The following is a 26,546-nucleotide window of genomic DNA, read 5'->3' on the forward strand; positions in this document are numbered from 1 at the left end:
TTCCCCTCAGCGCGGGCTCGGGTTGGCGGGAGATGAGGGGGAGGCGCCGGCGCCGCCATCTTAGAGGCGGGCGGAAGGGGCCGGCCCGGCCGCCCGAGGAACCCGAGAGGCAGCCCGGAGACGTGGAAGCGCCACAGCCATGGCTACCCCGAAAGCCTCCGTGGCGGCTGGCGGCTCCTCCTCGGCTGGCGGCGGCACGAACTTGCTCTTCTCCTCGTCGGCCACCGAGTTCAATTTCACGGTTCCCTTCATCCCCGTCAGCCAAGCCCCTGCCCCTCCGCCTCCTCCAGCCGCTGCTGCCGCCGCCGCCTCGGGGCCTGGTCTCCTGCCCGCAGGTAACTCGGCTTGGACATCTTCGTAGGTCCCCCCCCCCCGCCACATACACCAGGGTTGCTTTTCTGTGGGTTGCCCGCGCCCGAGGGATTCGTGGGCAGGTGAAAACGCGCGCCCGTTTGTTTGCAGGTGGTGTCGCCCATCTCCCGTTCCTCTCGCGGGCGACTCGCCAACTGGGCAGATAGGCACGGGAAGCTTGTTTGTGTGAAAGTGATGCCTTTGGAGGGACTTGGGAGGGAAGTGGCTTGCGCGCCTCCGAAAGGAAGCCCGTGATGGAGAAGGTGTCGTGGCTTAATTCGTGCCGGACGTCGGACCCGCTAGTGGCGTCTATGAGCCGGAAGCATCACCGGCCAAGAGCCGCCTGCAGGTCTTTTACCAGTTGCTCTTGATGGGAATGGTCGCCTCTCAGCCTTTCCATAGAGGTGTCACACAGGCTCTGGTCCTGTTCTCCCCTTCCCTATAAGCAGTGCTTTTTTTTTTTTAATTAAAAAAAGTTTAGGGGTATTTTCATTCTGACTCAAGAAAATCACCATTTTATAGTTCACATCGGGGAAAATAAATACAGTAAATGGGCAAAAGTACAAAGATTCACAAAATGTTTAGGGGTATGCGTCCCCCTGCGTCTGCCTAGAAGTTGCCAGATTCAAGCATCCGATGACTGCAGCTCGTAAAAGTTTACATAACAATGAGCCGGTAGGCAGTGGCATAGCATGGGTTGTCAGCACCCGGGGCAAGGCAAGTAATTTGTGCCCCCTAACCCGTGGATTTGCGCCCCCTAACCCGCGGATTTTAACCCGTGGATTTGCGCCCCTAACCCTAACCCCCAGATGTTGCGCCTGGTGCGGCCGACCCCCCCTGCACCCCCCACGCTACGCCACTGCCGGTAGGTCTTTTAAGGAGCCACTCTGCTTCCCACTGGGTGATGACAACGAATTTGGGGGTGAGGTGGGGGAAGGGCATTCCCAGTTAATAAGTATTGTTTCCAGATTGAGTTGGCATTTGTATATATTTTTTCTTGAAACAAAGGATTGGAAGGCACAGGCATGTTATGGTGGTGATTCGTGGCTGGGAGAACCTGTTGATGATGGGGCTTCGGGGAGGGTCTGTAGCACTGAGAAACATGGGAGAATAGCACAGAGATGTATGGAGATTAGCCTCAAAATCTGATGCCTGGGAAGCTGTTAATGTAACATCAGGTTTGTTTTTTTAAAAAGGACCCAAGGGATCCTGGAAATTATAGGCTATAGCATCGCAAACTAGTATTGCTAAAGATGAAATAACTAAGTATATACTGTAAAAGAAAGAACCTTGCTGAAGGAGAACTAACGTGGCTTCTGCAAGGGTAAGTCCTGGCTCACTTGTCAACCTTGGCCCCCCGGGGAATGGGAGGGGGGAAAGGATCCAGCATAATTATTTATGCTGAATTTTGGGGAAAGTTTGTCACTATCTTATAGTGGTGAGGCATTTCCTAGGGGCAACATTTTTTGAGAGAATGCTAGGTAGATCTTGAATTAGGCTAGCTACATCCTTAATGACTCTGCTGTACTAACAGGCAGATTAGAGAATAACACTCTTAACACTGATTGTGGCCACTGTTACTTGGTGCTTGGCTGCTGAGTGTATTCTGTGTTGTCCTGTAATATTTAGTTTTAGGACTACGTTTTTTGCTGATAACCATGCATGATAAATGCAGATACTGAGCACACATGGTAACAGGCAAACTTGCCTGTTTACACCTGCTGATCAAGTTCATGCTAAAAGAGCATTAAAGAAAATATAATTACTTATGCTGAATTTTGGGGAAAGTTTGTCACTGGGTGTTTTCAAACTCCTCCAGAGAGTTGCAGTTCTTTGTGAAAACAATAACAAGCTCTGTGCTTCGTTAATCCCTCAGGCTGGATTCTTGATTATCTTGTCAGTGTGGGAGTCCTGGCATCCACTTTCATTTTGCCTGAAAGTAGTGAGCCAGTCCTCACTACTTTTTATTTGTGCTTAAGAGCTTTTTAGAGTAGGGTTTGTTTATTTGCATGTCTTGTTCTTTTCATCTTGTTCTTATTGAAGATGGTGTGACTACTTTTGATGATAAAACATTTGCTGGTGTGAATTAGACAGAAGTCCTACCTTTTCTGTTCTTCTAATAGGGTAAAATTGTGGATTGTGATTTCCCCCCAAACCTCTTAGGAAAAGCAAAATGCTTCATCTTAGACATTGCTACAGTGGTTCCTTTGTTTAAGAACAGCTTAGTTTATGAACAACTCGGATTAAGAATGCTGCAAACCCAGAAGTAGGTGTTTTGGTTTGTGAACTTTGCCTTGGAATAAGAACATGTTTTGCTTCCTGTTGAGTGTAAATTGAGTCCCCTGCCCCTATGGGAAAGCATGCCTTGGTTTAAGAACGGACTTCCGGAACGGGTTAAGTTCGTAAACCAAGGTACCACTATAGACATTGATATGTGCATTTCAGAGGCCTTTGGAAGCTTGGATTCCCTTTTGGGTAGTGCAAGAGATTGCAAATGAAGGTTATGTTATAGCTAATTATGTTTGGGAATAATCTGCAATTTATGCCAGCAATGTCATTTGAAAATTCTAGGTTTATGTAAGAGGAAGTAGTTCAAAAATAGTATTTGCTCTAAATGTGTTTGTGTCTAAATGTGACAGTAGTGTAAAAGGCAGAAAAGCAAGACATATTAAAGAGCGGAAATAAAATAACAACACTGCAATGTTTGACAACCTGCTTTGAAGTCTCTCATTATTTGTTACTATTTGAAGTAATTTTCAAAAGAAAAGTATACAACTTATCCAGGGGGAAGGATGAAAGCACAGTTCTAAAGAACTGAGTTAAATGTCTGGGCAATTAAAATTCACCTGCAGGTACAGGCAATATATATATGGGGATGCACATTGACAGTGTGTATTCCTGCATGTATCTCAAATTGGCAGGCTCTCTGAATCATACCACACTGTTAACAAACACCTGTGAGTAATGTTAAAAGCACAATGCACTCAGAATGTGTTATTTTTTAAAAAATGTATATATTACTATTCAGTAAACATGTATCTAAATAAAGTGTTTTCACAGTGCTTCCAAAAAGACTCATGATTTGTAAATATCAGAATGGAAAGAGTCCAGGGGCTGGAATGTCACCACTGAGAATACATCTCTTAGTGTGGTATGCAAACCACTTGAAAGCGTGTCTCAGAAGGTTCTTTTAAGTAATGATATATGCATAAGCCTGACACATTAAAAGCACTAGTGAGTTAGTTGGCCAAGTGATTTTGTCAATTTAATAGGTGATTCAAAATTCTGCTTTTGGAACGGAAACCAGAAAACCTTCATACAAGGAAAAGTCTCAGTTCTCCAAGATAATGTGCTGCAGTGAACAAGAAAGGAACGGGACTGGATAAATTTTCCTATTTGGGGGGAAATGTTTAAAACGGGCAGTACTACCAATAGTTTCTCCACATAAGCTTCCCTTTCTTTCAATAATCCTTGTATCCTTTGTTGTAGACGATACGACTGATGTTGGTGAAGAAGACAGCTTCCTGGGGCAGACTTCTGCAAATCCTAACCCCCCGCCAACTTTCAGTTACTTCTCCCAAGTTCCTAGCAGCAGTGATCCCTTTGGAAGCATTGGGCAGCCATCCTTAGGCACAGCATCCCCACCCCAAGCTGGAACATCTGTTTTCTCTAAGACTTCAGCTTCTCTCCCACTTCTGCCTGGATCACAAGATGGGCCAAATGCTTTCTCAGCTCCTCTTTCCAAATCACAGCCTTTTAATGCGCCACCTGCTTCAGGAATTGGTTCATACACTGGTCCTCCACCAGCTGGCTTCTCAACTCCTCCTCATGCCATATCGCAGCAAGGCTACAACCCATATCGCCATACTACTTTAAGCAGTAGAGCTAATCCTTACATCACTCCACCGCAACTTCAACAGACACAAACACCCACCCAGAACGTTCAGCCTCCAGCCTCTGTACCACCGATGCACATGTATGCGACTCCAGGGACACTGCCACCGGTACGGAAAGTGATTTTTAGCTTTTGGAATTGGTGTAAAAATTTTAAGGGTCCTCTCGTGACCTAGCTTGCCCTGCCCTGCATCTTCCAGCACCTCCATTGGTTCAAAGTAATAATTACTAAATTCAGGGGGAGGGAAAGAGAATTGGAAAATATTGATCAGTTGACAGGCAAAACAAGAAATGGCAGTATTTTAAAGCATTAATTTAGTATGATGAACAATGAGAGTTATGCTACAAAAGCTTCCTTTTGGAACCCTCTAGAGTCTAGACATTCCCTGAAACTTTACAGAACACTGCCAGATCACAGGGCAAAGATAAAATAGGAAAATAAGATTGTTCTTGATTAGATGGAATATTCTTAATTTTTGTTAATAAAATCACTTCTAGACTGCTTTTCATTGAAAAAGTAGAAATAAAGTAATGTATCTATAAAGCAGCACCACTATAGTACCAGAATAATTGTGAACTGGCATCAGCCATCAGGGAAGAGAGTATTGATGATATTTAAGCAAATCAAATGATAGACATTAGAAAATATTTGACCCAAATATTTGACCCAAACATGCGTACACATACAGACACAAATTAGGTTTTGCATTAAACTTGATAATCTACACTGAATTGGATGCTGATAGAGGGCTTTGGAGAAGGCACCTCACTCTGAATCAAGCTTCTATTTAATGACATAGTAATCAAATGTATGGAATGAAGAATCTCAGGATCATTTTGTTGGATCTGACCAATTCTAGAATTTAATAAATGTATGATAATAATGTACATGATCAATGTAATCTGGAGGGCAGTGGATTTTCTGTTTATAATAACCTTTTAAAATTAAGAATTGTATACATTTAAACTGGTTTCATTTTCAGTTTTCTTCGCCTCAGTCACCAATGCCGCCTGTGGCTCCCATGTCAGCAGGCCCTTTGGTGAAAGCACCTCCCATCTTACTACATAACCAATATGAGCCAGTTCAGCCCCATTGGTTTTATTGCAAGGAGGTGGAAAACAAGGAGCTATGGATGCCATTCAGTGTCCTAGATTCTACAACACTAGAGGAAGTTTATAACTCTGGTAAGACCTCTGCGCTTTTCATTTATGTGATGGCTTTTTGGCTTTGAAAATAAAGAGGACTAACAAATTGCTGATAATTTACAATGAGAAGGCAGAAATACTAACCCGTCCCAATCTAGTACCCTCCAGACGTTTTGGTTTGCAACTCCAATCAGCTGCAGACAGCATTACCAGTGTTCAGCCCAAAACACCTGGAAAGCACCAGGCTGAAGAAGACTTCTGTATACATTTGCATATATTTACATATCCTTATGCAGGAGTTTCTTAAATGGGAACGTGATATATGTTCAGTTCCACATTCAGATTTCAGATGGACTTTTGTGTATAAATCCCATGTCCTGATTTTGTTTTCATAGGCAGCTCTTTGTTTCATTCATCTTGGCAGCTTCTATGTGAGCAATTAGAAAGGCATAGTTTGCTGGTAGCCAGTTCACAGAATTGTAGAAAACCTCCAATGAAGGAGAGTCCCCCACCTCCTGATGGAGTCCATTCCATTGCCATACAGCTCTTAACTGTCATAAAGTCATTCCTAATGTTGAATCAGAATCTCATTTCTTGTAATTGCAATCCATTGGTTTGGGCCTTCCCTCTGGGAGTAGCAGAAAACAAGCTTGCTCCATCTTCCAGGCGGCAGCCCTTCAGATATTTGAAGATGACAATCATATCACAGAATTATTGCCTGTGAGAATGCTTGTGTATGTTTTATACTGCCTACATTCGGATCCACACCAGTGAACATAGTGGAACAACTGGGGAAAGAGACATGCAGTGACAAGTCTAGAAATCTTTCAAAAGTGCCAAGTTTCCCAGTAACACATTTGGTTTGACCTCTCTGTTTCATTGTTCTAATATAAAATTTGAAGAGAAGGAAAAGTGAATATTTCCTTCTTGTTTCTAAATATGTGTTAGCTTATCAGTTGAAGGATTCCAAGCTAATAAAACATTTTTTAATGCTTCTAGTGCAACCTGATCCAGAGAATGTTGTCCTTAGTACTGATGGAGGACGTTATGATGTTTATCTCTATGACCGAGTGAGAAAAGCTGTATACTGGGAAGAAGAGCCATCTGAAGTGAGAAGATGTACTTGGTTTTATAAGGGAGATCAAGACAGCAGGTTTATTCCTTACACTGAGGATTTTAGCGAAAAGCTAGAGGTGAGTGTACACCAGTGTGGTGTAGTGGTTAAGAGTGGTAGTCTCGTAATCTGGTGAACTGGGTTCGCGCCCCCGCTCCTCCACATGCAGCTGCTGGCTGACCTTGGGCCAGTCACACTTCCTTGAAGTCTCTCAGCCCCACTCACCTCACAGAGTGTTTGTTGTGGGGGAGGAAGGGAAAGGAGAATGTTAGCCGCTTTGAGACTCCTTAAAGGGAGTGAAAAGAGGGATATCAAATCCAAACTCCTCCTCCTCCTCCTCCTCCTCCTCTTCTTCTTCTTCTTCTTCTTCTTCTTCTTCTTCTTAAATTGACTAAATAATAAATGTGTGTGATGGCTTACTGAAAATTGAAATTTGAAAGGGCTCAGATTTTATGTGAAGATAAAAAATACTCACTGTGGAGTGTTGATAAAATGTGGAAGAAATCCCGGTCTGTATTATTGCTATTGTTACTGCTGGTGCTGTTGTACAATGACCAACATTATTATTATTATTTTGCATCTCAAATACTGTTGTAAGATCAGTGAAGTGTGCTTCATCCACATGGTCCTGGTTATTCACTGATATTTCTAATAAACATAAAGGAGATTAGGATGTTCTGCACTACCGCTATTTGTCTTTAAATGGGGTAAATTGAACTTTATGTTGATGTTCAACCTACTCTGAGATTCAGCCTCAGAGTAGCAGAATTTCTAAGGCCTGGGGGAAAACATACATATTCCTTTTGCTCCTACTCTGTATTTTAAAATGCAGCCCCACCTTGGGAATTTGGGTTAGCAGGCAGGCTAGAAAAACACTGAATAAGTACATGGAAACAGTAATGTACACAGTGATATTCAGCATTGTTTGAATAGATTTCTGCTCATGTGTTATGACTTCCCTCCCCCCCTCTGTGCCCCCACCACATGCCCCCCCCCCAATCTGTACTGGCAGCAAGCTGGAGGGATCCTCCAGAGGATGTTTCAAGGACATGAGGGACTACAGAGGGGATCAGAGGTTGGGGAAGTTCTGTTGTGCAAGCTGAACTAAAAATATTGGAGTTTTGATACTACAGGATTGTCAATAAATGAATGTGGTATAAGCTGTTTCTGGCACTGTCCTTTGACATGACATCTTGATGCTTAGTTTCTTTATGATTTTGCAAAACTGTTTTTCCCCCAGGCAGAGTATAAGAAAGCTGTTACCACAAATCAGTGGCATCGGCGGCTGGAATTTCCAGGTGGAGAAACTATTGTTATGCATAATCCTAAGGTAATAAGAATTTTTATTGCACAATAGCATTGCATGTGTGGTTAGAGCAGTATGTAAAACTCAGCGTAACTTGAGCTTCTGTTCACGGAAGGTGCCTGCCTCCACTTCCAGTTTCCCATAGTCTCTTCCTCAGTGCCACAACTGATCCCTCTCTGCAGCATCTCCTGACCCTTGGGGGCTAGAGATGCAGAAGAGTCATTCTCCACCCACCCTTTTCCTTGAATGCACCTCTGGTTGCAACTCCAAGTGTTTAAATGTAGTGTGTTGTCCACTGATTTTTTTCAGGTTATAGTTCAGTTCCAGCCTTCTTCAATACCAGATGAATGGGGTACCATACAAGATGGGCAGACTAGGCCAAGAGTGGTAAAACGTGGAATTGATGAGGATCATGAGGAAATTCCAGTTGGTGAGTGGTTTAGGACAGAGGGCTCTCATATTAGCTTTTCCCTCCCTTTTAATAAATAATGGGGTTGAATGCGGACCATACTTTTTCCATGCCCTAAGTGTAGCAGAGTTTGTTGGACTTTTCTGATTTGGTTGACTTTGCCAGCAAGGGGCCTAATGAGGTAGATAAATTCAGGTTTATTTGGGGGAGGAGAACCCTCCCATCTATTCCTTTATTAATATTACAAGTTTTAAATTGCTTCCTCATCCCAAATGGTCCTCCAAGCGGTGAACAACAACAACAAAAATATGGAAATAGACAAATGCACCTTTAGAGATACGATCTGAAGGCAATAAATATTTATATTAAAATTTGTCACTTTCCTAAGCTTGTTCCTTTTTAAAATTTAGCTGTGGGTCCCTGCTACCAGCCTGTGTCTGTTGTGTGGGGGTGAGGAGGGAACATGGGGATCTTCCGCCTCTATGCAGTTAACAGTGTAGTTCGCTGGCAAGTTGTGCTGTAGTTCAGGTCCTGCTCTGGAAGCAAATTGGCCATGCTGGTTGGTTTCTTGTGGCAAGGCCTCAGACTGGATTGGAGAAGGAACCTTTCCCCAGAGCATTTCATACATGGTTAGGAAGCCTCAGGCTCTTCAGATGTTGCTTAAGTCCAAGTCCCATCAAACCCATTTGGCGTGGTCAGAAATGATGGGCATTATATTCCAGAAACAAAAAGAAGGCTAGAGATTCCCATTGCTCATTTAATGAAAACTGTTGCTATTTCTTTTCACTTTTATAGGTGAGGTGTCTCAAATCGATCATCTAGTATTCATGGTCCATGGCATTGGCCCTGTCTGTGACCTGCGATTCAGAAGCATCGTTGAATGTGGTGTGTGTTTAGACCGTGTGTGTGCAGGAGTTTCTTTTGCTGATATCTTATTGTGTCCTAATTTACTCTTGTCAGCATTTATATATTATTGATAAGTTACGTTATTGTTGATTAATGCAGAAGTGGGGAACGTAAACCATGGGGGTTGAATACATGCCTCCAGTTCTCTCTGTCTGGCCCTAGGGGTACCCAACCCCGTTCTGCCACCTCCCCAACCTGCTCCTCAGCAGCTGTGTTCCACACCATTCTGCAGTGTGTCCTTGAACTGATAATACCTATTGCTTGCTTGGATATGGGTATGGAGATGTTAGGATTAGAGTTCCCCATTTCCTGGCTCAATGGTTAATTAGCAGAGTCGCAGACCTCTTGCTGTAGCGTGCACGCCAATAAAAAACAGAAGAGTCATTAGTAATAATTTACTAAAAATAATTTACTAATGCATGAATCTTGTGGTTCTTTGTCAAAGCCTTGACAAGGTGCATCTTGAGCAAAAAAAGCAGTTCATATAGAATCCAACACTATACAAGAATACACTGAGAGTGAGAAAGAAATAATCCAGGCAGAGAGAGAGAGAATCGAAAGTAAAATGAAACTGCTTGCTGGGTAGCTGATGTTTGTTCCCAGTGACCTTGAAGTGAGATGTAGTCAAAACAATATCCAGCTTGCTTCTTCGCAGAAATGAAAAGTGCCAACCAGCTAGAATTCCGTACAGAATGTTCCAGCTTCAGCTTCTGCACGTACAAAGAATATGCTAGAAAAAACTTCTGTTTACTTTGATGAACTGGAAATAGTTTCTGTACTTGAGAAACACCATTAACCCTGATAGGAGATGTGTGTGTAGAAACTTTTATGTGGCAGGAATGTAGCCTATTGTTCAAAGGCAAGTGTTGCGTTCACTTTCCTACACACCTTGTGCCATTCACCCCATTCATTTTTGCCCCTCACCTTGCCCACCATTGGCATGTGGTCCCCTAGAAGGGGGGATGTCTAGAAGGGAATGTGTCTGTTATCCTGGAAAAGATTCCCCACCTTTGCCATAGGAACATGAAATCATGGGTCCATAGACTTTTACGGCACACCACTTCTTAGATATCATGTGTCCAGGGTGCTTCCCAGCCGCAGAATGCACATGGCAGGTAGTTAAAGTGTCAAAGGTCCCTTCTACAGTTCTGGATATCTATACACACCAGTCTAATGGCTAGGCAGTTATTCCCCTGTCCATGTTGCAGCAACCCTCCACCAGTTTATGTACCTCCCTTTGATAGGCTATTTGCACTTAGCTTAGGACTGTGTCTGCCTGGAAACTTTCTCAGTTTCCTCAAGGTTCTGGGAGACAGTGGTGCAAGAGAGGGCGGGGAAGCCAGCTCTTCTCCTGCCTGACCTGCCTCTTCCTCCTCTTCTGACTCATCCTGTTCTCCACCCTCCAGCTCTGAAGCTTCCTCTGCCTCTGATTCTTGCCTCCTGGCCAGTACAGGCTCCCACAAAACACTGCCCCCCCTCTCCTGAGTCAGACTCCAGCCCCCTGCCTGCATTGCATCAGTCGCTTGCCAGTCCCTGACATCATGTGGAAACAGCTTTCAATCACTCCAATGGATGCTGCGTCAAAATATCCTTTTAAAACTGAATTAAAAATAGATTTGGATGGAATGGGAAATGAAAGGATGTACTGTTGTTTTCTTTCTGAAAGGAAGGGAATGTTTACTATATAGGTAGATTAGCCAGTGGTCAGTGAGGGGAAAACAGCATAATTTAGTTTTGTTGATGTAATTATTTTGTAAATAGAAGGCATGACAACCCCTTAAGTCAGAAGGAGAGAATACAAGAATTGCTCCTGCAACTTTTTCCCAGTGTGGCTTTCTAATGTTTAAATGGGTATCACTTCAAAGTCATACGAGATTTTAAAAGCAAAATCAGACTGAAACAATGTGAAACTTTAGCTCTGTCTAATTAATGACTTGGTTTTTGTTTTGTATTGTAGTGATTGTTTTACAAATTTACACTTATTCATACAGTTTATGAACTGGAAAGTTTTGATTAGATTAGCAAGACTTCAAAAGTGTAAAGAACTGTTGGAAAATATATTTGAACACTTGTAATGGGTATCAATTTGTGGAGTTAACATTAACCTCTTCTTTTCTTCCATTTTTAAAGTTGATGATTTTCGGACAGTGTCTCTGAAATTGTTGCAGTCGCATTTTAGAAAGTCAGTAGAAGAGCTTAAAGTGAGCAGGGTCGAGTTCCTGCCAGTTCACTGGCATAGTACTCTGCATGGAGATGCAACTGGAGTGGATAGGTAGGTCTAAAATACTGAAGTACCAAAACACAGTTATTCTCCAAACTTCTAATCTGTTTCAGCTGGGCTAGCTTGTTGTTTGATCATTGATCACTGTCCCAGAGATGAGCTGCTGAGACAATAATGTGATAGAATGTTTTCACTGAAAACTGCTCAAATGTGTATTGCAGGTTGAGAATGAATTGCCACAAGCTGAATAGTCCTATAACCCTCACTATAACTTGTCTCATTAAAATAAAAGAGATCATTGAATCTGGTTTAGCGGATGCTATTAAAAGTGATCATAAGGTAATTGTGTTAAGAGTTATGTGGCTTATCATAATGGAAACAAGCCAAAGGCAGCCTTGGACTTGCACTCTTTTTTGGTGGAGCTACAATAAGATCAGAAGCATTTGGTTCTGTTATTGATTAGTCGCAGTTTAATGTTACATCCAACAGCAGCGTCATGAGGGGCGGTGCTCTCTGGCCAACCAGCTGGCTGGCTGGAGTGCAACTTCCTTCAATGCTGCGGCATGAGGGAAACACTCCCTACCCGCGTGCAGGAAATGATCTAGGGAGTGTTTCCTGTCGGCAGCTGTGTGGGGCTCAACAACTTTGGGCCATCTCCCCTCATTAAAATTGAGTCCCCCAAAATAGGGGGGGATCTTATACATGAAGGCATCTAGTAGAGTGAAAAGTACAGTACTATATAGTGCAGACTCTATAAATGGTAGGGCCTGTATCCAGCAGTGTTGCTCAACTGACTGTAAGGCTTATGTTAGTGGAACAGGGAGGGAAGCACTGCACCCCAAATGTGCTCTGGAGGTTGGAGGACCTTGACTGCAACTAATAGCTATTGGGATCATCCTGTTTTTAGCTAAGCTCTTTAGTCATGTAATGAAAATGACATGGCTATTAATCTATTGATTTTGTGTTCCCAGGAATATTAAAAAAATAACTTTGCCGACCATTGGACGTCTTCGTCATTTCACCAACGAGACTCTGCTTGACATACTGTTTTACAGTAGCCCCACCTACTGTCAAACGATTGTGGATAAAGTAGGACTGGAAATGAACCGTCTCTATGCACTTTTCAAGAGCAGAAACCCTGAATTTAAAGGAGGAATCTCTGTTGCTGGTCATAGTTTGGGTAATGCTACAACTTAAAAACGATAAGCTTTTTCAACAAAAAGCTATTTTTAAAAATTCCACAGTTCTTGAGAGATGTTGTCCAATGTTTGGTTTTGTGACTGCTTGGGCACACCATTTCTGTAATCTGGTTTGCATGCACAAAACACCTCTAGGTCATCTGAAACTCTAAATATGTTTGAGAGAACAGATCAAGAGGTCAGCATACGTCTTTCTATTTAAGTTTGGACAAGATTAATGCTATCCTGAAACATCTTGTTTTGCTTCTCCAGGTTCGTTAATATTATTTGATATCCTGTCCAACCAGAAAGATTGGACTTCCACAGTTAATTCTGTGGCTTCTGTCGCTTCCAATGGTATTGGGAAGGATGCAGCTGAATATGATCAGCAGGTATTTGTGCTAAAAAGCAATTGTCCATTAAGACTTGTGTGGCTGGCTCTTTTAACTGTTTAAACCATCTTCAAAACACTGGAAATATACAGCTTAGTCAATTCTCTGTCTACATACATGCGGCAGCTGCCTGCAAAATAAAGATCCCTGGAAGATCAGGGGTTTTGGGTAGGGGATCTGCTGCAGAAGTTACTCTGCCCAGGGAAGCTGTCAAGAGTGATGTATAACGGGCAGGCCTCTTATTCACTGCAATAATAACCTGAATAAGGCTATTGCTTAGTTACGTTTCCCTGGATATATGTTTGATTTCCACATACTGTTAGGAATTGGTTTTTTCTATCACAAATATTTTTCTTTCTTTCAAGATGACAGTAGAGTCTAATTCTGCTGGTTCTGTACATTCTCTTTCCAACGATGAGCATGATGTGGAGGACGATATTCCAACCTTGCAAAGAACCCTGGAAATGCTTAGCTTGTCTGAGTACATCAGCACATTTGAAACGGAGAAGATTGACACAGAATCTCTGGTATTTACATTAGCACGGGGAGGTAGCAAGTTAAAATGGACTGCTGACTAATTTTACAAAAGGTGGAAATGTGTAATCCTGGGGTGGGCAACTTTAACTTTATTTCATGTGGTCCTTTGCCTAATTTCATGTGGGTGGTAAGGATGTAGTGGCAGAAAGAGGGAGGTAAAGGGAGCACTCCACTTTTGGCTCTCCCTGGCCACCACCAGCATGTGGCAACCAATAAATTATCCCTGAGGGAATGCAGCCCTTGAAGAAGAAAGGTTCCCCACCCTGATATAATGGTTTCAGCATAATACACCCAGATACGTAAAAATAAATATACATTGTGTCAGGAGACGGGATCACACACCCACACCTAGACATGCATTGCAAGAAAGAGTAGAGGGGTTTGCAACATAAACCTGTACCTTAGAAAAAATTACCAGCATCCAGTCTAAACTATAGGTCTGTAGAGATTTTTATTTTTATATAATACCTTCCATGTGTATAGCACTTTCAGGGATCATTTCTCCAGTTTGTAACTATAGAAGAATGTGAGATTAGAAGCCTGCCGTACTTACAGTCTGGAATTAAGGTCCAGGGAGGGAAATGGAGGCATATTTAAATGAATTAACTATATCTATTATTTAAGTTACATATATTTAGGCTTAGTTAAATGAGTGTATTTGGACATGTATTGCACTAATTTACTTTGCCTGAAATAGTTAGAATTTGTGGTTCCAGAATTTTGTTTGTTGGATATCTCTCTTTTACTAAAATATGCAAATTTAAACTGTGTTCTTAAAAAGTGAATAAGTAAACCTTGATATATATATATATATATATTTACAAAACAGCTGATGTGTACGATTGATGATCTGAAGGAAATGGGAATTCCACTTGGGCCGCGAAAGAAGATAGCAAACTTTGTAAAAGACAGAGCGGCCAAACAGGTAGGGAATGATTGCTTTGCAAGCCAGAACTATGGCAGTAATACTTCGGTGTAATAGAGCTGCTCAAAGAATTAGAAAATAGGCATGGTGAGAGTTGGATAAGAAAGGGATGGTCAAAGTAGACAAGAAATCGGTCAGAATAATACAGACAGGCATGTTGTACTTCCCAGAAAGCTTAATACGTACATAATATGTATACAATGCAAAAGGAAATAGTAGTTGAAAGAAAAGAGTAACAAGAGTTGCAAAGTTTTATTTTACAAGACTATTAGAAAAGAATACAATGTAAGCTTAATATTGTAGCCTCTCCAAAATACTCCACAATCAATACCTGATTCACACATTAAATACTTTCATTGAGAAGTACACATACTTAGTTAAAAATGGCTGCAATTTAAATACTATGAATTTTAGTACTGGTCACATCCAGCTGAATAACTACCATGTATCGTACCGTATTGGCCCGAATATAAGCCGTACTTTTTTCCAAATTTCGGCCATGAAAAGTTAAAGTGCTGCTTAGATTCTCCACCTTACAAAAATTGGCTTTTACCATATTGCTGCTGAAACAGACATATGGTAAAATGGAATGGGTGTGAGTGCCTGCGGAATTTTAAGGGAGCGGCTTATATTTGGGTATTGCCTTTTTTTTCTCCCCCCCCCCCAATGAATTTTAAAGGTGAGGCTTATATTTGGGTGTGGCTTATATTCGGGCCAATACGGTAGTTCTTTAATGTGAAATGTTCAGATGTGTTGAGTCAAGAGAGCCATCGATACAGGGCATGAGATCTAGCCTCATGACTTGCTTTTCCTGAATTGTGTAGGGTAGCTTGAGCCATAGATTAGCTGATTTTTAAAAAAGCAGAATCCAGTGCAAATGGATCATATTATTTCAGCGCTTAAAGATCTTACTAGGCTGCTAGCTTGTTTCTGAATGCAGTCCAAAGTGTTTGTTGTGAACCATCAAGTGCTGTATTCTCTGAGTGCCAGAGGATCTGAAGAACGTTCTGCTCCTATGTGGCTATGAAGGCAGGGCCTCCTGTGTTGCAGCACCCAGACTGTGATACACCCTCTGCATGGCTATTGGTTTTTGCTTCCTGTTAAGCACCTTTTGAACACTGTGCCAAGCTTTTAGTGGGATTTGACTGATATGGACCTAATTGACTTGTAATGTTATATAGACTTCTTGAGGTTTAATTCTTATTTTGCCTTGTATGCTGCCTCGGGCACTAAAGACGGAATGTAAATATTTTAAAATGAATGAATATTAAAAGGTGATTTGAGTGAGTTAAGACTTGGTTGAATACAATAATACAATACAATAATTAAACTAAATAGGACATAGCAGGGGGGTGGTTTCTTTCCCCCTCCTACAAAGTTCCTCCAAAGCTTTTGAAATCTTTGCATCAATAGGAACAGAGAAAAGCAGCATTGGAGAAAAAGGCAGCAGTTGAAGCCATGATGCGGACACAGGAAGAGGCTGCGCAGGCAGCAAAGAAAGTAGTCAGTTTTGCTTCACCTTCAGAATCTGGTATGCTCCAGGATCCATCCAAGAAAAGACTTCCAGTTGGAGCTTCAGTTTCCTCTGCCAACATAGATTATGAATATTTTGAAGTGGGCACTGGTCAGGTAAGTTTTATGCAAGTTAAAATAGTCCTCACTGATGGAACTCTCTTTTTTTTTTTGACACATACCCCATTCACAGAACTGGTGCTATGATGATGGGGTCATATGTTATGGAAGCGGTGGGATCCTGGCCCAGAGAATGGATGATTCACTTAAGTTGTGGAACATGATTCACTTCAGTTGTGGAAGTATACAAGTGCATACAGTTTGTATACCATCCATTCCTCAGAAACACTGTTTTTAATAAAATAAGTTTTTGCTAGGCTTGTTAGTATCAGATGAGACCTTTATATCTGTCTTGTGGGATACACCTGTGGCTTTCAAGTGGGCTGACTGACATATGAAGGAGGTATTAATCATCTCTTTTTTAATTCTTTGTCTTCTAGGTGTCTGTGGTATATAGTGCACTTGACTTTGAGCCAGACAATTTCTTTGCTCTGGGTTCGCCAATTGGTGTATTTCTCACTGTAAGAGGAGTGGGAAAAATCGATGAAAACTACAGGCTCCCCACTTGCAAGGGATTTTTCAACATCTATCATCCGGTTAGTGAGAAGCACAGGTTTTCAATCACTTCAACGAAAGGACTATGGACTGACTATCCATTTAACACCTAATTGGATCTTTTTAAAAGCTCAGGAAAACAATTTGTTAGGCTGAAACGGATTTTTAGCACACCTTCAGGTACTTCTGTACCAATGTATATTTATTTAGTTAAGATAATTACTTAAGCCCCATAACATACAGTGGGCCTGCAAACCAGTGGAACAGCAGTGCAGTACATATACATATCTGCTCAGTGGGGCTTACAGGCAAGTAGGTATAGGACTGCAGTTTTAAGTTTGTTGCATCTCTGCACTGGATTATGGTCACACTTTTTTATTGCATCATTAAATTTTATTTAAGTATTCGTTTTAGAAATAGGTCTCCTGTGGAAAGAGCTTTTTAAGTCCCCTTCCTTAACTGGCTTTGGGGAAGGTTATGTGAGGCTCCCACAAGATTGATGTTTAGATTGATCACTGCTTTCTTTCTTGTTTCCAGCTCGATCCAGTTGCTTATAGGCTAGAACCTATGATTATTCCTGACTTGGACGTAAAACCAGTTCTTGTTCCACATCATAAAGGCAGAAAAAGGCTTCATCTTGGTAAATAAAGTGTATTCATATATTTTCTAATATAGGGATCTAGTCAGAAGGCTGGATCCAGAACTGGCTCACTACTTCACGGGTCATTTTGAGAAGGTGGGCAGGACCACTCAACTGTCCATCACCTGATGTCAGGTGATTCAGTGTTCACGCTGTGTCTGCAAAGGAAGAATATTGAGGGTAGTGAAAATGCTGCCTTTTATGGTCAGAGAGCTGGCAGCATTTTTCTTACCTTTAGTCATACTTCTGTGTGACCACTAAGACTGAAGAGAAGCACCTGCTTGCTTTTTGACAGTAAAAGGTGGTGGCAGAGACAGCACAGGAACCAGCAGAGGCATCAGCTCCAAGCTTTGAGATGCTTGGATCAGATAACAGATCTCCACACCTGTTGTCATATGATGTCAGGTGACTATGGTTTGCCCCAAATGGCTCCACAGGCTAATTAGACCCATGGGCTGGAAGTTTTCCACCATTGTTATAGATTATAATACACAAACAGAAGAAGGTTCATTCTCAGAAATAAAATTTTGCATAATTTCACTGACCATTCTGAAAGAGCAGATGTGTCATAAGGCTTTCCCCATTCTCAGTTTACCATTTCCCTCTACACTGGGCCTTGCAGAACAAAAATATTTTGGGGTCTTCACATCTCTTAATATAATGGGTAAGGAGACATGGTGATCATATTCTGTTATATCTCTTTATGAATGCTTTTGCAGTGCTGTGCATGTGGCGGCAGCTGTATAATCCCTATTGTTTGTAGTGAAATAATTCTCTTAATTTCTACACATGGAAAAAGTTTCAGCTGTAAAATAGTATCAACTGCTATATTGGCCAATAAAGCGAGATGAGTGCCGCAAACCCAGAGTCGGCCATGACTGGACCTCTAATAGTTAGGGGTCCCTTTACCTTTACTGAATTGTGATAACATGGGATGCTTGAGGATATTGTCCTTGCATTTTTAATGCATTTCATTTTTTTTGTATCGGCTGCCCAAAGTACTAGTTATCTCAAGTTCCTTTTAGAACTTCAGTACCTCTACAGCCCAAATCTGTCCTGAAGGTGGCAGAATAGCTCATTTCATAGAATCTATACTCAGTTTTTCCTCCTAAATGCGCTCTAAATAAGTTGGTGCCTGTGGAATAATGCTTGTCTTACAATTCATCATTTCTGTGGCATTTCTAATTATTGGAGAATGGTTCTTGTTTCAGAATTGAAGGACTCTCTTTCTCGAATGGGATCAGACCTGAAACAGGGTTTCATCAGCTCGTTGAAAAGTGCTTGGCAAACCCTGAATGACTTTGCACGTGCTCATACATCTTCCATTCAGCTCCAAGCAGAACTGGAGAAGGTAGCTCATCAGATAAAACAGGAAGAAGAAAAAGATGAGACAGACGGTTAGTTGTTGCATGGCTATTATATTTTCAGTAATCACTGTAAATGTCACGCTGGTCACGTGACCTGGAGGTGTCTGCGGACAGTGCTGGCTCCCGGCCTATAGCGTGAGATGAGCGCACAACCCTAGAGTCTGGCAAGACTGGCCCGTACGGGCAGGGGTACCTTTATCTTACTGTAAATGTTAAGTGACTGGGACGTGCCCCAGTTTTATTACCTTTGTATTAGGAAGTTAAGTTTGATGCCTTTAGGCTTGATTCAGATTCTTACCTATCATTCTGAATATCTAACCCTGTAGCCTCTGGGTAACTCCCCCAACATATAATCTTTAATTTTATTTTTACTTTGAACACTTTGTCTGAATGAGAGTTTTGTCAATAACATTTTTCACTTTGTGTCTTTTGAACTTTTGTTGGCCAAATTGCAAGCATCCCCTTGCTAGCTGTACAAACGTCATGTACAGACAACATGAAAGTGGGGTATATCTCTTGAAATGAATTTCCCTTGTAATACTGTCTCTAGATGATACTCTTCAGAGTGACCAGCAGTTTGCCAGCTTCATCCTGTCTGTGATTAATATGGCTTACCACTGTTTTCCTTGCTTTTGTCAAAGCCGCAAAAGCTTTTTGGTAACATCAGAATTTGTGCTAGAGTAATCAGATGGAAATAATATATTAATATTGACAAGTACTGAAGGGCTTGATGGGTCCCGGAAACCTGATGGGAGTTTTGGCTTTTTTCTTTCATTAACAGTCCCTACTGTTCCTTGCCGCAAACTGTTTTTGAACCTCCCCTCAGTTTTTAAGTGTAGTTTGTAAAATAGTATGAAGGCCTGCAGTTTGAGAAACACAACCACAGAATCCCTTTTGGTAACTGAAACAAGCCACAGAATTTAATTTGTATTTGGGAAGCTTTTTGCTTTGGCTTTTAGGGCAGAATATTCTGACTGTTACTTTATTTGAGCTAATATGATGAAACACCACACAAATATTGGCTGTTGTTCTGTTATTAAATACTTTGAAAGTTTGACCTCCCGTAACTTATGCTTCTGTTTTTTACTATTAGGAATGCATAGGAGCTGCCTCGTAGTGACATACCATTGGGCCATCTTGCTGAGCAAGACCAGTGGTCAGGGATGATGGGATGCAGTTCTCTAGGGACTCAGTCAGGAGATTCTGCCAGCCCTACCTGGAGATATCAGGGGGTTGAATCCGACCTGCTTCTAAGGCAGATGCTCTACTGAGCTTACAGCCCTTTCCACATTGTGTAGATAATAGGAGGAACCCACAGCTGTAACAACCCAGACAATATTCCAACAAGCTTAAAACGGATAAAGTGTAATAGGGACTGCAGAAAGGCAGAACCAGGAATTCATCAAAGATTCAATTTACCATGTACTTTTCATGCTCTGTTTCCTTCTGCTGCCACAGAAAAGATCGTTGAAAGCCCAGATCTTTCAAAAGATGAAGACTTGGGTGTAAAAGTTGGTTTGCTAAATGGAGGACGACGTATTGATTATGTGCTGCAAGAAAAACCCATAGAAAGTTTCAACGAGTATTTGTTTGCTCTACAGAGTCACTTGTGCTACTGGTAATAATATTTTATTCTAATATGACACACAGCTTCACGTTCTTTCCTGCATTTATTTTAGCTTTCTAGCATTATTTTGCTAGCCTTTTTGGGACTTACATGCAGGAGCAGTGCAGGAGTGGGTGGCGAGAAGCCATCACTGGCATTGCTGCTTACCTGGGAAGGGTGGGGGTGAGGTCAGGGCCTTGTGGTTGCACCGCTGAACATGCCGGATTGACAGGGTCACTCTTGCTGGTGCAACCACACATCCCTGATCTTGCCCCCACCCTGCCTCAGGCCTATCTAGATAAGCAACAGTGATGCTGGTGTTGGGAGGGCAGCTACTTGTATTTTTGTTCTGACTGTTGCACCTGCCACACTGAGGATCACAACACTACAGGAAATATACAACGCAGTTTGCTGCGTGTGAATACCCACACATTGGTTGCATCTTATTTTGTTCATAAGATCAGTTTTTGCACCAGATAAGAGTTTTTCACTATAATGTTTTTAGTCTGGCTTGAGTTTCTCAGGGCTAGAATAAATTTATGTACAACAGAGTGGGGTTTGGTGGAGAAAATAAGGAAAAGGACTTGGTATTACTACTACTACTACTACTACTGTGATTGTCCTAATATTTAACTGAAAGTCTTGTGTGCATGAGAAATATGTCAGTAAAAGGTGCTTTTCTGGAGACAAACAAATTGTTTTTAATTGTGTGTGTGTGTCCAAAATATAAAGATAGTGATGGGAGTGTTTTTATGTATGGGTTTATGTTTCTTGAGAAACAGTGCATGAGGATACTTCCTATTGAACAGTTAGTCATTTAAAATAACCATCCAAACAGTATTTTAAAGTTTGCTCCGGAATTTTAATTGACTAGCTGGTGCAATAAAACGTATTATCCTGCTTGTTCTACATCTGTGCGGGTTTGCTGTGGGACTAATGCTGGAATCTGTTTTGTTTGTGTATGCCAAAAACATAGCTGTATATTGTTCTCCATAAGGTGGCACTCTTGGGCTTCTTTTAATTTAAAAAAAAATCTATTGATCAATAAATTATAACATTAGTAGGCCTTTTAAAAGTAGTTTGGTAGGAAGGGGGCAAATGATTACTTACATATAGAGCTCCACTTGTTATCCAGGTAGTAGACAAATATAACCCTTTTGTATTTGTGCAATATTTACTCTTGTTCCCTGCGATTTGCAACATATGGTTGAACATATGCAAGGATTAATGTAGCAGACCTTTACTTTTCCTGCCCATCCCAACCTTCTCCCCCACTTTTTGTAGGGTGTCTTATTAGGCATCAGCTCTCTAGTTTTTTCTTCTTCTGATGACAGTGCCTAGACAATTTTATAAATAACTGTAAAAGCAATAAATTAGTGAGACTTCTGTGGAGAGATAACCTAGCATTAAATGCTTGAAAGATTGCTGCTAACTCTCTTTGGAGATGTTCTTAACAACTTCTAAAAATGATATAAATCTTGAATTTTGTAATACAACTGCTCAGTACAGTAATCTGGGTTGTGTAGAACAGGTAGATCGATTTAAATCAATGCTATTTAGGCTATGCTCATCTGAGGGTGGAAAAGACCTACTTCACCCACAGAGCTCAATGAGTGTGCTAAAGGAATCTATATTTTTATTGCACTTGTGACAGTACGGTGTTAGGCACTGATGGATGATGTCATGGAATGTAAAGGAACATGCAGGTTGTTGAGGAAACCAGGCTGCCAGCAACAGATTGCTTGTGAGGTATGGGAGGAATGGTGTTGAGAAGCAATAAAAGGAACAAATGAAAGCATCACAGTGGCAAACTTTCAGTCAGCAAGATTACATATTTAGGTATTTGTGTCTGCTGCACTTGGGGAAAAAAATGCTGAATAGCAAAAAGGTTTCAAGCAGGCAGTTATTTGGCAATCAGCAAGTATTTTTATTTGCAGGGAATCAGAAGACACCGCTTTGCTTCTCCTGAAAGAAATATATAGAACTATGAATGTTTGTCCTGAACAGCCGCAACATTGATGTATGGATACCCATCATTCAGAATTTGTAAGTAATCCTCAATATAAACGCAGCACAGGTTGTCCCTACTTGAGAGTACAACTCTCCTTTTGTAGAATAGGGAAGTGATGAGAGCTCCTATTGACGTGAGAATGTTAAATGGCTGAAACTTAGAGACTTTGTTCCCTTGTGTGCAGGTGACAATATCTTAGGTGGTCTCCTTATGTGTAGCATTTGCAATGAAAAGTGCACCTGGAGTAGACTTTTTTGTCCCATCCAGTTGCATAAGGCCATTTCCCTTATCCAGGTGACTTCAGTAGGCAGGATACTAGAAGTCATTTTCTTCCTTTCTCCATGATTATGGCTTGGACTATGAAGCAGTTAGACTACTACTTACCCTGCAAATCCACAATGTGCTTTGGATATTTGAGAGAGTGGTGAAAAGAAAAAGTGGGAATGCTTCAAGCTTCCAGTTTCCTGTGCTGCTTTGCAATATTGAAATCAGAAATTCTGCATCTTTTTATGACTGCATGCATAAGCTGCACTGAAGCAACACCTAAAGCCCTTGTCAAAGGAATTTCAAGCTTATGACAGCTCTGGTATCTGTTTAGCATTGCATTGTTAAAAATATGACAGTGTGATCCCCCCTCCCAGCAACTATGAGAGCATAAGTAAATAAAAGGGATCTGTTTAACAGATGGAAGTCACTGTATTGCAGTGGGCAAAAGTAATTTTGTGGTGCTCATATTTTAGTGACTTGCAAGTTCATACTAGCCAGGAATGAGATTAACTTCTGTTATTTGTGCCAGCATCTGTGCTAGCAAGGAGCTAGATATCGTCTCTCTTTCGAAATTAGTTCTTCACAGCTTCAGGTTAGAGAGGGAGGCAGGGAAACGCAACAGAAAATAAATCCTAAATGTATACATACCCTTGCAGAATTAAATTCTGAAACACTGAACTTAGTTTTAATTGTTATTCAATGGGTTATCAAGTATTTCAGCTCATTTAACTCATCTGTTATGTTCAGTTGACATAGTAGTATTGTTTAGCAAGGGAAATGTCTCAGTTTGTGTGCATTTGTGTGTAGATTTAAATGATTTGAACTGTGCTTGGTGTTTGTTTTATACTTTGTAATTGGGTGGCTCTGTTAGGTTCCCTAAACACACTATGGAACCAGGGTATCAAATATTAAGCATCATTTGTTTAATATCTTAATATTTTCTTTTAACTGCACTTGTTGCAGCTCTGGTAAACAAATAAAACATAGCTCTAGAATTATTCCCAGGACTCAGTGAAATATACTCAGTTTGGCTCATACCATGCTGCTTCATGACATATTCATGCTTTGCTTGCTAAGTGAAGCTACATCTAAAATATGCAGATAAATGTCTCTGATCTTATGCATAACTTAAATGTAAACTCATCCAATGTACACAAATAATAACTTTTTGGAGGGGTTGGCAGATCCTGTGCTATCTCCTTGTGAGAGAGCTCATAGGTAAAAATATAAATGCCATCAGGTTGGGGAGCGGAGAGAGAGGATTTCCAAAGGGGCTGCTTCAAAAAGGACAGCACACTCTTCTTTAAAAGTTTATTTCCTGGCTGTTCAATAAGAGTGCATTTTGACAGTGTTTTTTTTCCTTATTGCTATACTGCACCAGGATGCAACATACCCAGTTCACCAGATGCGAACAGTGTCTGTACAGGATTCTCAAAGGTTCCCTATGGGCCCTACATTCTACAAGCAGTGCTGTTGGCCATTTGAAGCACAGGGCAGCCTGAGCCTCTCCCCATTTGCCCATACAGCCTTCCCTCTTGCCTCAATAGATGCTCATGTTAACTTGATAGTCGTAGCCCTTTACATAAGCTGTGAAACTAACCAAGTCTTTTCTTTTTACTCTTCCTTCCAGCCTTTGTAATCTTTCTGCTGGCCTGCCAACAACCTTTTGAAGAGGCAACACCAATTCCCTCGTCACAGATGACAGAAGTGATTTCAATCTACAGCCCTCAGATTCCATACCATCCTTTTTTACTTTTGTTTTCTTTCTTTCTTTTATTAACTGGGGTGGAGGAAAAGAAAATGAAGCCTACTGTTCAGAGTACACATACCTTTTTTTTATTTTTTAAACCAGCCTCGAATCATTTGTGGAAGAGTTGCCAAACATAAATGACCCTTCAAGAAATGTGTGGCATGCAAATTAATCTTTATAATCTGATTTATCAGACTTGTATTTTCCATAAGGGCTGCGGTTTGTTTGTTTTTATAAAAAAAATATTATTGGTAAACAGCAATAACAACCTTTTCGTTTAATAAAAAGACCATTTGTCCCACCTCTGCAAGAACTGTGAAGTTCAAACTACTTTAATACAAATTTGCATCCATCCATTTGTATTTGTTGAAATAAAGCAATTCCTTGCACCTGGTAAGCCTACCACTAAGATTTTATAATGAAATATCTTCTGAGCCTCTGAGGGAGAGTGTTTTCAAATGCTTGCGACATGAACTTCAACTCTGTATCATAGAGAGCAGCTACAAACTGCTTGATCTTTCTGTATTTTTTTTTTTTTTTTGCAGAGGGAGAGTAGAAAAGGATAAGCCAAATAAAATTTTAGTTTGACAGTAGTGACCAGCCTGGGATGTGGAAGTCTCCATACAACTTGGGAGACTGGATTTGCAGAAATCAAATACATTTATGGCCCTGCAGCAGAAGAGGTGTGTTTTGATTATTAGATTTAGAGGGAGTTTTGGTATGCCAAGAACAGTCCCCGTGTTGCTTAGTGGAGTATGAGAAGGTTAGACACTGGACTTCTATCACTTTTTTGCTGCTGCTTCTGATTCCCCCTCTGTATACTTTCAATTTTTTCATTAAAAATAAAACTGTGATAGCTTCTATTTGCTGGTCTTCTACATAGTGGCTTGTCATGGATGAGTAGCCTTTTTGGAAAAAAAGTGTTTTTGGTTTTTTTTGGGTGGCAATGTCCACATTATTTTTGATATTTGCTTTGTTGCAGCATTGTGTCTTGAAGAGGGAGGTAATAGACCAGGGGGTGCTGTGGTTGGATCAGCTTCTGCCTGCTGTAAAGTCTATGCAGTTTAAAACCTTCATATTCTTAGGTTGAGAGAACTTTTCATTGCAGTATATTAACCTGTAGCTATTTTATATCTCTTTATAAATATAATATTGTGGCTAATACTAAAAGATACTGTGAATACCAGCAAGCTTCTATGCTTGCCTGCCCCCTCTCCACATCTGGTAATCCTCACTTTATCTCAGAAAGCAACAGGATGTTTTCTGTCTTGCTTTTTCCTCTCTTTCTAAATATTCGGTGCTCCATTCATCACAATGAAATTTCCCTTCAGTCATTTGTTAAACCAGAACAAATTTCTGTCAGAGGAATGCGGGATGAAGCAACAGCTTGTCAGGGAGCATAACAAGTGGCAAAGCCCTTTAATAAATCCTGGATTAAAGTTGTCTCTGAACAGGTTTCAGAACTGTACATTTGGTATTCAGGATGTGTTTTGAGTCCTCCTCGATAAAATACCAAAGAACTGCAAAGGTTTTCAATAATCGACAACAGTATTGAGTGTGTGGCGTGTACTGAAGAGAAATGTGTAAAGGTAGACCAAATAAATGTAATGTTAGCAAATATGACAAATAAAAAGGTGTTTATTGAAACTTTTAATTTTAAGGGGAAAAAACTTAGTAATTTCCTTTGCTTTTCACTTGCTCAATATTGTTTAGTGCTCTGGCAGGAAATTGCTTTTGCGTTGGTGGTATAGAACATACATTGTGTTTCAACTTGAAAATTTTAAATTCATTAAGAAATTCTATTTTTTTTTAGCAAACATTCTATGTGTCATCTGAATTGATGGATAAATACCCCCCCCCCTGTTTAAGATATTTATCTGGGTGTTGATGTGGTTATCTAAAACAGTCTGAATATTGCCTATTAAACTTGGCATTTGTTGATTGGAACATTACACCTGTCCTCTGCGCAAACTGCTACCTTTTATTCCTGTTGGCTCTATTCAACAGCTGAATTCTGTCACATTCTACAAATATTTGAGGTTCCAGTGATATGAGCACTAAAATGCCAAGTTCTTGTGATGGGATAAGGATAGAACTTTGTACAAAGGAGACATAATGCTGGATTTCCATGCAAACAATATGGAATAAAACATAAGTTGTTTTAAACTGTGTTTAAATTTGTGTTTTTAAAGTATCTAACCAACCCTGTGACCTCAGCGTAAAAGGTACGCAATAAATAATAATAGCAATAATAGCCCCAGTCCCACAACAGCAATTTGGGGGAACCTTCCTCTTCCACTAGAGCAGGGATGTCCCAACAGGTCAGTCGTGATCTATCGGTCTATCGCGGGGCGTCCCTGGTTGATTGCGTGATTCCCCACCAAAAACAGCTCAACAAC

The 26,546-nt window shown here is 40.9% G+C and overlaps 1 protein-coding gene across 1 annotated transcript; it reads left to right on the forward strand.

Moving 5' to 3' along the window:
* The first annotated feature begins 4 nt into the window (after positions 1 to 4).
* On the forward strand, positions 5 to 26,313 carry SEC23IP (SEC23 interacting protein). Its single transcript, XM_081912635.1, has 19 exons — positions 5 to 335; positions 3,841 to 4,355; positions 5,229 to 5,430; positions 6,391 to 6,584; positions 7,746 to 7,835; positions 8,121 to 8,241; positions 9,016 to 9,105; positions 11,257 to 11,398; positions 12,319 to 12,527; positions 12,799 to 12,917; positions 13,283 to 13,444; positions 14,284 to 14,379; positions 15,793 to 16,008; positions 16,392 to 16,547; positions 17,044 to 17,146; positions 18,358 to 18,543; positions 19,972 to 20,131; positions 22,057 to 22,165; positions 24,028 to 26,313. The coding sequence occupies exons 1-18, from the start codon at positions 140 to 142 to the stop codon at positions 22,136 to 22,138; spliced, it is 3,039 nt and encodes a 1,012-aa protein (XP_081768761.1). The 5' UTR covers positions 5 to 139; the 3' UTR covers positions 22,139 to 22,165; positions 24,028 to 26,313.
* The last annotated feature ends 233 nt before the right edge of the window (positions 26,314 to 26,546 follow it).

Source organism: Podarcis melisellensis (assembly GCF_964234715.1).
Source record: "Podarcis melisellensis genome assembly, chromosome: 5".
Taxonomy (NCBI): domain Eukaryota; kingdom Metazoa; phylum Chordata; class Lepidosauria; order Squamata; family Lacertidae; genus Podarcis; species Podarcis melisellensis.